This window comes from Bombina bombina, chromosome 3 (genome assembly GCF_027579735.1).
Source record: "Bombina bombina isolate aBomBom1 chromosome 3, aBomBom1.pri, whole genome shotgun sequence".
Classification (NCBI taxonomy): domain Eukaryota; kingdom Metazoa; phylum Chordata; class Amphibia; order Anura; family Bombinatoridae; genus Bombina; species Bombina bombina.
Window position 1 is genome coordinate 477095489 of NC_069501.1, and position 12107 is coordinate 477107595.

Genomic DNA, 12107 nt, shown 5'->3' on the forward strand with positions numbered 1-12107 from the left:
CCCAGCAATATGCTACACAGTGATTGGTTAGTGTGGAGCAAAAGTTAATTTACATCTGATCCTAATAGGTCACAGCAAAAGAGGCCAGGAACATTGATTTCACCTGGCTTTTTTAAGAGGTATAGTCCTGACCTGCTCTTTATTTGCAAAACCTTGTGCTAGTGATAGTTTCAAATTTATTTTGCATATAGATAATTTTGCAAAGCAGTGCTAAACATATGATATATTCTGTGTGTATATAACAAAACAGACTTCAACAGTCATTTAAAAAAAATGGGTATTTTATACTGTAAAATATTGGAATCCTCTGGCATAAATAACATCAATGATGCTAAATAGAATTCCTTATGCCCAAATGTATAGCGTTTACATGATTTTTCTATAAAATTTCCCCATTAACATCTTAATTTTTTGATAATCTTTTCTAAAGGATTATTATCTACCCAAAATACATGAAGGTCTTCATATTACGCTATTGCTCAGCAGGACCCCAAAAATGATATGGTTACCATTTATGCGGAAAAAAAATACTAGTGTGAGTACTAGGATGGAACTATTGTAATAAATATGTGAGTGGGTGTAAGTGTAGTACAGGAATAAGAGAATTATACTGGATGTGCCACTTGCACATGTTTTGTTATGGGGGCGTGATTAACATTGGTTTAACATACGGAGTAAGGTGAAGGTGTGACAGCTGTGTAATTTACTACGTAAAGAAATAGAAGAGGGGGCTTAGATGGAGCAAAGCAGATGCTGTGTGAATATATACAGTGTGAGTAGTGACAAAATGACAGAAGTGTGGTGGAAGTCCATAATTAAATAGCACATTATGGGCCAGATTACGAGTGGAGCGCAAAATATTGCTTACGTGGGCACAATATTTGCGCTCCAATCAGTAATACCAGCGCACACAAATGTGCCTCGTTCTTATGCCATCAGGCACGGCTGAGAACCTAGCGCAGTGAAGGGGGTAAGTCATGCAGCGATGGGCAGTAAATATTAAATATATATATATGAATATATACATATATATTTTTGTGTTTATATGTGAATATATGCATATTAACGCATAAATATATATGTATATAAGCAGATACATACGTAGTTATTGATAGTAATTACAGTCTCCATAGACCGCAATGTAAAGGCACTTTTCAGTGCCTTTTTTTCTAATATCCCAAACCCGCACACTTTAAACCCGAAAAACTGCTTTGTGCAGTTATTTTTTATTAAAATTAAAGATGCTACTATTTTTTAATTTTATTAAAAGGGACACTGAACCCAAATTTTTTCTTTCGTGATTCAGATAGAGCATGCAATTTTAAGCAACTTTCTAATTTACTCCTATTATCACATTTTTTTCATTCTCTTGGTATGTTTATTTGAAAAGCAAGAATGTAAGTTTAAATGCCAGCCTTTTTTTGGTGAACAACCTGGGTTGTCCTTACTGATTGGACAGCACCAATAAACAAGTGCTGTCCATGGCACTGAACCAAAAATTTGCTGGCTCCTTAGCTTAGATGCCTTATTTTTCAAATAAAGATAGCAAGAGAACAAAGAAAAATTGATAATAGAAGTAAGTTAGAAAGTTGCTTAAAATTGCATGTTCTATCTGAATCATGAAAGAAAAAAATTTGGTTCAGTGTCCCTTTAAGACACACTATACTTTATTTTGGGGGCAATTGGGGGACAGTTTTAAAATTAACCAGAGATCTGATTTGGCTAATTTTATGAGTGCTAATTGCTACCTTGTATGGCTGGTTATTTATCGTGTGCCTATAAACGCAATTTGTCCGTTTACGGGTGCGCAATAATTTAGTGCTCCACTTGTAATCTAGCCCAATGTGTGTGTATATGTATGTCTGAGTGTGCACAGTGCATGTAGTGGCAAAATGACAGAAGTGTGGTGAAAGTCTATACATAAACAGCAGATGAGTGTGTGTGTATGTATATATATATATATATATATATATATATATATATGTGAGTGCGTATGTATATGTGTGTAAATGTGTGTGTGTTTGTAACGTGTGAGTGTGCATGTGTGTGGTGTGTTTGTGCTGTGTGTGTATGTAGCGTGTGTGTGTTTAAGTGTGTGTGGCGTGTGTTTGTCGTAAACAATATGATTGCAAAAAATGATGTACAGTAGGACAGAGAACCTAAGATACAAAAACAATATTCCGTTTGTGTATTTCTTAAGGAATTTGGGTGAAGTAGATTTAAAGGGATATTAAAAGAAAATTATAACTATATGCATCAGACCTTAATCACTGCACTGCTAGAGATCTGCATACAAAATAAATGTTTTAAAAAATATTTAAATGCTGTCATTTGTTAACAAAATTCACATTGTTTTGAAGGACTGGTTCTCAATGCCTGAAAAGCCTCTTGGGTGTTGTTTATATCATTTTTTACTGCAGTCAATTAAGGACCAATGCACATATCGAGCAATCACTGTGCAACATGTAAGAATGTCAGGGTTCTGATTTAAACAGAATTGCATTCCAGCCTGTTTCAGATCAGTATAAAAAATACAATTTTCAGATTTCAATTACAAAAATAGCAGGCAAAGTCAATAACAAAAGCACATGGCAAAGTTAATCTACTATGCATAAGTAAATATTTTGTAATAAATTACATTGAGAGTTTAATGCCTTTTATAGTGCAAATATTTTAAACAGCTTTTTCTATGAGGGGAGAGAGCAGTATAGATATGCATACTTAGTTGCATTAGAGACACTTAACCTTATTAACAGAACTAAATTTACAAGTAGATGTAAGGGTAAACAGGGTTACGTTGAAGGGAATCACCAAGTGGTTTGTATGCACATGAAAGAGAGGCTCTCAGTTCTGTATGTGTGCTTGAGATATCATTGTATGAATAACACAGGATGACAATTGCATATACTGTACAATTGTCAGCCATCAGAGATGGGGAAATCCATACAGGAATCATAAGGAATTTGAGATGGGCTGCTGTTGCCATGATATGTCTGTGTGTGCAGAAGGTTTGTGATCAGCAAAGGAATAAAAGAGGATGACTTAGAGCTATATAAGGTACAGGAGTATGATACAGAGGTGTTTTGTGTCAAAAGACAACAGGATGGAGCTGTAGTGACATAGTGGTATATGTTATTCAGATACAGTAGGTTGCTGGTGATTTGTTTATTTCAGAGACAGTCTGTCTTGTTTATATGCTATATACAGGGTAAGAGAGGAGAGACAGATAGATTATAGATAGATAGATATATAGATAGATAGTCTTCATTGAAATAGGTATATGTATTTCAGATACAGCAATACAGAGCAATGACAATTAAGCCTTGTTTATATCAGGATATTTAGTATGGGGCTGCAGTGACATGATGAGCATATCTTTCAGATACAGCAGGATAGAGGTGTTCTGTTAGACCTGTGTTTGGGTCACATAACCATAGATGTAATTCCAGAGCTGTTTTGGTGTCAGATCCATCAGTATGGAAGTGTAACACCAGAACTATGTTAGGGTCAGATACAGTGGTATGTGGTGTAACGAAAGAGCTCTATTTATTCTCACATTCCACAGGAAGGGGGTCTATAGATACAGCAAAATGGATGTGTAGTTACGTAGCTGTGGTATACCCTTAGATAAGAGAGGTTGATATTGATATATTTAAAGGCTGCTTACCTGATTATACAGATAGAAGCCTTCACATGCAAAGCAGAGAAGATAATCCTGGATTTCCTATACAGTACCCATACACTCTCTCACTGCCTTATTTATTTTATCTTACCTCTTGATGTCCCTTTATTTTCTGTTTTCTTTCTCTATAATTTTATCTTTCTCGTTGTTTCCCTCTTGCTTTTTTCACAGCAGTGAATTAAATAGTCCTGACACCTCTGCAGGCAAAATCACCCCCTCCTCTCTACCATTCCTTGCTCCTCCTTCCATCCCTTGCTCTCCCCCTGAACGTCTCCATAGCAACTGAGCATCTCAGAGCACCCAGCTGTAACTAGAAGCGCTTATCCATATAACACTTTATTTTATCACAGTTTAACATTATTGAATGCTGGAGGAGAATAACAAGCATACAGGGGAAACAGTATTATTGTGCTGAGATATTTGATTATTATAAAGATTGTGTTTTAAAGATTCTGAATATAAGCAGTGAACAGCTCTGGGTGAAGAAGAACCTGTGTGAAAGCACTAGGAGGTTGTAGAGCAATGACATTTTTCATGTGTGTAACTTATGTGAAAGACTAGGGTTTACAAATATCAGTGAAATAATTCTGGGTATCTAAAGACTGTAAGAGTTACTGTATGGGTAACTGGAGAAATAGTGTAATATCTGGGGGGGTTAGTGATCACTTTCTTTAAAAGGAGCATACTCTGATTAAAGGTAACTTGTTAGTGTGCTGCCTGTGCATAGCAAATAAAAAATATTTGTGTACATGGGGAACAGTATGGGAACTTCACAGTTTTGACAGTGTAATATAAGGAAATTGTAACTCGGAGACAACAAACAGAACACAATGGGTATAGAGTTCCATCTCCAAAGAACATAATCTAAAAGATGTCTGCCTGTGGGGCAGCAGGCAGGGTATAATGTCTGGGTGTCATAGAAGGAATGTGGAAGCACATAGTGACCCTAAAAAAAAAGCTGGGGTGAAAGAAAAACAAAATGAAAATATTAAAGTGTCTAAAAAAATCTAACAATAGTATGCAACCACAACTATACACATACATTATACACACACATTTTTGGGGACATTTGGATTGTTTTATTTTTCATTGTATATAATTTACTGGCTAATATTTGTTTTTATTTATGGTTGGTTTGTCACATATAAGATAAAAATATTACCTGCTCTTCATGCTATATAGCAGTGCTATCTGAGTTAGAGCAATGTACATGAACTAGGTAGATAAGGGACTTAAAAGAAAGACAGGAGCCTGTGAAGCAGAATTTTTGGTATAGCCTAGGAGGAGAAACCTCACGAAGGACTGCACTACTAGCACTCTTAGCCTGGATTTAGGAATGAGTGATTGGGAAATTAAAAAATAACTTTTATTAGAAATTCTAAAAAGAGAGGATAAAAACAACTAATGAATGGTTATTAGTTGTTTTTAACTTTGAGTCCTCTATTTAGAATTTCTAATAAAAGTTATTTTTTAATTTCCTAATCACTCATTCCTAAATCCAGGCTAAGAGTGCTAGTAGTGCAGTCTTTTGTGAGGTTTCTCCTCTCCTTGTATGTTATATTCAATACTGCACAGCACCACTTTTCTGTCAAATAATTATTAATATAAGAATTTTTTATTCTGTTAAATAATATAATTATAGAAAAGCTAGCCATTGTGGTGCCACTGTACTTGTGTTGTGGTTCAGAATTTTTGGTATGTTTATTACCTGCTTACTGTAGCACCATATGCATCTGTGATGACAGGAAGGTCAGAACAGATGGGGAGGAGGGAGAGATGAGCTTGGTGTGAGGACAGTAAGAAATTAATTAGTAGGAAATAGGATAACATTAAAGAATAAACAGAGCATGGCAGATAACTAGATAGATGGACTCACATGGGTAATAGTGTGCAAATTAAGCTTTTTAGTAAATGAATGAGGGATTATGGCATTATTTGTATCTTTTATATGTTGATTATGTAGAATAGATGGCAGAGCATCTTCTGCTATCTTCGAAATTATCACTGATCTCATCATATACAGCATTTGTCACTGAATCTTCAACATCACACTATTATTCCTAGGTTGAGCCCTACAAACACTGCACATCTACTAAATCCCCCTGTAATCCTCATTCTCTCTGTTTATCATCCACCCCCTCCCTCCCTATACGGATTTTCTTACTGTTATCCAATATTCATGAGACATTCTAATGAAATGCCACTTCATACAGTAGAAGGGATGGAACACATCAATCTACTGTGTCAAATGCAGGTACATTAAGACACGAAAATGCTGTAGCCACTTTTATTGGGCCACGATTGTGTTTGATGTCTCCTCCCAAATGAATTAAAATTGTATACAATATCATAATAAACATAATTTTACACATATGCATGATTATACAAAATTGTGCAGATTATAACTATTCGGGCTGTTCATATGGAGTATGCGGAATTTATTAAAAAAATAATCTGAATCAACAAAAGCTTCAGAAAGAATTTTGCTATGTTTATTATATCAATGTTCCACGACCAATATGGCGTTAGCGACACATGACCTTTACCGTAAGGATTTTCTATGTTCTGCCACATCCAATATGGCCCCCATAAAAAAAAAAAAGTTAAAACATCGCGAGATATTATTACTTTTAAGCGCATGCGCGGTATTTTACGTTCCTTTTCCTTTCTGACTTTGCCGTCGGGTTGCCGCAGAGATGAGGTGAGTGAAAGGAATCTGTTGTCATCCATCGCTGATATTGTATTAGAGTCTCGAGCAAGGGGTCTATATAACGTATATACTACAAAGTTTCACGGATGCGTGCTATTTTATCCCAAGTTGCCCCAATATGTCAAGAGACCGAGAGTAGAAATGTGTCCGGCATGTTCCCCACTGTCAGGCCAAAGCCTTCTCGCGGTCTATAGGAGCTGAGTAGTAAAACTAAACTAGAAGCTAATCACACATCACAAATGTGAATGCCAGTAATAAAAATGTATCGCGTTCAAACCTTTGTCCAGTTAATGTTCATTGTATGAATATCGTGTGTGTACACAGAAAAGCAGCATAGTATAAACAGTTAAGTATAGAGGAGAGCTCAGTCTAGTATATGTCAAACTGGTTCACACACAAAACTGCTGTAGACACTTTGATTGGGTCACAATTGTTTGAGCTGCATGTTTATGCGACCCACGAGTACACTTATGGAGTAGTTGAAGTGCCTTGTAAATGATATACAGAAGAGCTGACACTTTTCTACACTTTGCTGAAGCTGTACCAATGAAGAATTAATACACCAGTAATACTAGTAATGGTTATAGAGCTCTACTATAGCAGCAATGACAATTGTATAGTGGTGGCTGAGCAGTAAGGCACTAGAATGTACACTTTAGTCACTGTACTCATGAGAAAAGGCTAACCATATATACACAAATGAAGGGCTGGTTTTTCTAATTCAGATTGTCAAATCTAAAACTGTCATATAATGTGACAACAAGTATAAGGTAAAAAAAATAAGTCCAAAGTGCTGATAGTCTTACTGAATTTCTACCATTCTAAACTGGCTTTTTCTTCCAATTTACAGCAGCAAAGTTTCTCGTGATACGCTTTATGAGGCAGTGAGGGAATTACTCACAGGGTCAAAGAGGAAGAAGAGAAAGTAAGTAAATCCTGCATTCTATATGACTGGATATTTAGCTTGGGACTAAAGCAGGATTGCTTAGAGTACAAAGGGGAAAGAAGCATCATAATCTAGTTATAAAGAACATACCGCATGTTGTTTGGGTTTGTATGTTATAAAGAATGCCTGGGTTTTAAGTAAGGGTGTAGAAGTGTGTAATAGACTGGATCTTCACTTGTTTTAATATAAGAATTTAATTATCTTCTTACTTCAATAGGTTTTTGGAGACAGTGGAACTGCAGATCAGTCTAAAAAACTATGACCCCCAAAAGGACAAGCGTTTCTCTGGCACCGTCAGGTCGGGATCCTTCACCTTGTTATCACCCAGTCTTTGCCCAGTGTACTCCACTAGCATTTTTATCTTTTTAAACTTCTGAAATAAACTGGAGACACTGTGGCAAACAGCTTGGGTAGTTCAGATCACCCTGGTGAGCTGGACGGACCCCTACCCTGGGTCTTAAAACATGAGGGGAGGTGTGGTTTATGGGTTCCATCCCTAGACCCACCGACCAATGTTTTAACAGGTCTTACCAGCTTCACGTAAGGTTTGTGAGTACTGAACATTTTTGTACAGCGAATTTTCTTGTGTTAAATATTGACTTACAATTTTTTTTTCCTGTTTTTCTTGCAGGCTAAAGTCAACCCCTCGCCCTAAGTTTTCAGTGTGTGTTTTGGGAGACCAGCAGCATTGCGATGAAGCAAAGGCAGTAGAATTACCCCATATGGATCAAGAGGCCCTGAAAAAGCTGAACAAAAACAAGAAGCTAGTAAAAAAGCTCGGTAAGTGCACAATACTCGTAGCTATGTTTGTGCACTTGTGTCCATTTTTGGTCCTTGTTTAGACTGTGCTATGTGACACTGAACCCACATTTTGTATTTTGTGATTCAGATAGAGCATGCAATTTTAAACAACTTTCTAACTTACTCCTATTTTTCTTTGTTCTCTTGCTATCTTTATTTGAAAAAGAAGGCATCTAAGCTTATTTTTGGTTTAGACTCTGGCCAGAACTTTTTCATTGGTGGATTAATTTATCCACCAATCAGCAAGAACCCAGTTTACCAAAAATGGGCCGGTATCTAAACTTACGTTCTTGCATTTCAAATAAAGATACAAAGAGAATGAAGAAAATTTGATAATAGGAGTAAATTAGAAAGTTGCTTAAAATTGCATGCTTTATCTGAATCACGAAAGAGAAAATTTGGGTTCAGTGTCCCTTTAACTTATGTTTGAGCTCTGTGTGTGCAGTTAAGTTTCAAAATCATCACTGGGTGAAATGGGGCGTCTGCCCCAAGTTTACTGTAATTCCAGCTGCCCCCCCCCCCCCATCTATTAACATCTTGTGTGTACAGAAAGTTACTAGTCCCACACTTACAGAAACCTTGGTTGCAGTATTGGTCTCTACTGAAGGGAATTCTTATATTCCCAAAAAACAAGAGGCTTTTAATGTCAATTTAAAGTAATTGTAAAGTTTAATGAATAGGTTCCTGGTATCTATATATAAAAAAAAAAAAATCTTAAACAAGGGGCGCATTAATTCATTAAACTTTAGACACTTAAAAAAATATATACACACTCCGCCTGCCCCTCTTGCTTTCTTAAGCAGACAACGAATCCGGCTTCCTCCAATAGTTGTATGCCACTTTGGCGTCCAGCTTGTGAGGCATGCAATGATTGGAGGAAGCTGGCTTTTTCTAGCTGCTAAAGAACGCAGGAGCTGTGGGCAGATGATTGGCGTTCTTTGCCTTAACTCAGGTATTTTTAAAAATAAGTGTCAAGTTTAATGATTGAGAGATTTTTATTTATATATATATATATATATATATATATATATATATATATATATATATATATATATATATATATATATATATATATATATATATATATATATATATATATATATAATTTTTTTTTTTTTTTTTTTTTTTTTTTTTTAAGTTGATTAAACTTTATAATCACTTTATGGTCTAACTGATTGTCATGAGTGTCCTTCCTTGGAATATGGGTAACCAGTGTTTGGCCTGCTACAGTTTGAAGGAATCGGATGTTGTTGTAAGATGCTGATGCTTAAGGGAACACAAATGAGTAAAATAGATGGTCAGGCAGAGGAAAAAATTTGGAATCAAACTTATGTTTTTGTTTTTTTTTCTAGCTAAGAAATATGATGCATTCCTGGCCTCAGAGTCTCTCATCAAGCAGATCCCTCGTATCCTGGGACCTGGGCTGAACAAGGCTGGCAAGTTCCCCTCTCTGCTCACTCACAATGAGAACATGGTTGCAAAGGTGGATGAAGTGAAGTCCACTATTAAGTTTCAAATGAAAAAGGTAAAAAAAAAAAAAAAAATTCTTCTTACAATAAGCCTGTAATTACTTTTCTCTGGGCATCCTGTGCTTATTGAGCAACTTCTTGAGGTTAGCGTTCTGTTTATATGCTTTGAGAGGCTTCCCTGATTCCTTAGAGCATGTCTTTTTGACCCTAAGCTGTTTTAACCCACTCAAAGGAGCTAAACACACACCTTAAATTTCTTTCTATTTCAAAGGCTCTATAGACAGCCTCTTAATCACATGCTTTTGTATTTGCTTTTCACAACAGGAGACTGCTAGTTCATGTGGGCCATATAGATAACAATGTGTTCACGCCTGAGGAGTTATTTAAGATTTAGCACAATACAGTACTAAATGCAAGTCTCTAGATAAGTCAGTCATATGATCAGTGGGATGTCAGAAGAAGCTTAGATAAAAGGTCATCAGAGGTAAAAAGTATATTAATAAAACTGGTAGTGCAAAACTGGGCAAAAAGGCATTATCTCTTTACAATAAAATGTTTGTGGTTTTAGACTGTCCCTTAACTTTTTTTTTTTTTTTAAACTGGTTCCTTTGTTAGTGCAACACAATAAAATAACTTTTTGATGACAAAAGTAGACCTTTATAATTGATTTATCTTCTCTCCACCAGGTCCTGTGTCTTGCTGTTGCATGTGGCCATGTAAAGATGACTGAGGAGGAACTTGTGTACAATATTCACCTGTCTATTAACTTCCTTGTGTCTCTCCTGAAAAAGAACTGGCAAAATGTGAGGGCTCTGTACATCAAGAGCACAATGGGGAAACCACAGCGTCTGTACTAATTGTCAGATTCCAATAAAGTTTCTTATCAAAGAGCTCTTGTGTTGGTGTATGGTCATGTGTTTGTTTTTCTTGATTTTAGGTGGTAATGAGATTGCCAGAAATGTTTTCTTAAATGGGTGTACTCATTGCCTGTGCTTCTAAAAGAAGGGGGAAAAACGCTTGTAGCCTCCTGTATTGCATGAAGCTAAAAAAAATGGGGCGGGAAAAGAAGTTTGATTTTGGAGGCTTCAAAACAGAAATGTAACTAATGCACATTACAAAATTTCTTGGGCTGTTTCAGAGAGGTTAAAGACAGTCAACCGGTTTTGTAAATATATAAGTAAAGTTTATAAACCACATGTGCTGAACCAAGAGTTTCATGTCCCTTTTTTAAAAGGGACTAGTTTCTTTACCAGCTGCCATCAAAGTAACTTACCTTCTCTGCTGCACTTTTAATTTTCCCTTTATGCTGTCACCCTGCACAGGTGCTCAGGAAGTGGAGAGTGCAGTAAAATTTACATTTCTACCTCTAACTGTTCTAAAGTGCAGGCAGATTTCTTTCTGCATTATGTTCTGCCTTGGGGTTCTTCAGTATCAAGTTTATAGCAACATTTCATGAAGACATTTTACTGCCATGCATTGCCCTAATTTTGCCCAAAGTTTCATACAAGATTTTTTTTTTTTTTTTTTATCCTCTTGTTAGGTTTTATTGGAAAGGAGGGACATAAGCTTAGGAGCCTGCCCATTTCTTGAGCTCTGTCAGCTGTTTTGCAAGAGCACTAGATGGCAGCATTATTTTCTTCTATGTAGTGCTCCAGCCACCTACCTAGGTATCTCCATAACATGGGAATGAAGCAAATTGATGACCTAAGTAAATTGGAAACTTAAAATTTTTATGTTCTGTCTAAATCACAAGATAATTTTTGGGTTTCATATCACATTAACGGTGCTTAAGGAGACTGTCTTATAAATAGTCCGAGCAGAGGAGACCGTCTAGTCGCTCTGCAAAAGTATCCTGGCTGTAGCAGCTGCTACTACACTAGTAGCTGATCCATGCTTCCGGATAACCTGGAAAATTTAAAGGGACATGAAACCCAAAATTCTTTCATTATTTAGGTAGTACAATTTTAAACAACTTTCCAGTGTACTTCTATTAAAGGGACAGTCTAGTATAAATTAAACTTTCATTATTCAGATAGGACTTTTAATTTTAATCTACTTTCCAATTTACTTTTATCAAATTAGCTTTTTTCTCTTGGTATTCTTACTTTAAACTAAACATAGTTAGGCTCATATGCTAATGTCTAAGTCTTTGAGGGCTGCCTCTTATCACATGCTTTTTAAATCTCTAACACAGAGATAGAAAGTACACGTGGGCCATATAGATAAAACTGTTCAGGCACATTTAAGATTTAGCACAAAACAATGCTAAATTTAAGACGATGGATAATAGTCATGTGATCAGGGGGCTGGAAGAAGGTTCCTAGATACAAGGTAATCACAGAAGTAAAAAGTATATTAACCCCTTAATGACCACAATGCACCCTGTATGTCACTGGTCGTTAAGGGTTTTTTCAGGACATAATAGCACAAATCTAGCAAGAACACGCTATTAATGCCCTCCCTCCAGCAGGCTTTGTGAAATAGAGCAGTCTCAATGCT

The 12107-nt window shown here is 36.2% G+C and overlaps 1 protein-coding gene across 1 annotated transcript; it reads left to right on the plus strand.

Annotated features, from left to right (window-relative positions):
• Positions 1 to 6353: 6353 nt before the first annotated feature.
• On the plus strand, positions 6354 to 10496 carry RPL10A (ribosomal protein L10a). The gene is made up of 6 exons (XM_053706795.1): positions 6354 to 6383; positions 7243 to 7317; positions 7556 to 7636; positions 7970 to 8118; positions 9492 to 9664; positions 10295 to 10496. Exons 1-6 carry the CDS (start codon positions 6379 to 6381, stop codon positions 10463 to 10465), a joined length of 654 nt encoding a protein of 217 aa, XP_053562770.1. The 5' UTR covers positions 6354 to 6378; the 3' UTR covers positions 10466 to 10496.
• Positions 10497 to 12107: the final 1611 nt, after the last annotated feature.

Excerpts from the sequence above, each read along its gene's own strand:
- RPL10A (XM_053706795.1), top strand. Across the intron at positions 8,119-9,491 it reads GAAGCTAGTAAAAAAGCTCG|CTAAGAAATATGATGCATTC; the intron begins GTAAGTGCACAA and ends TTTTTTTTCTAG. Across the intron at positions 9,665-10,294 it reads TTAAGTTTCAAATGAAAAAG|GTCCTGTGTCTTGCTGTTGC; the intron begins GTAAAAAAAAAA and ends TCTCTCCACCAG.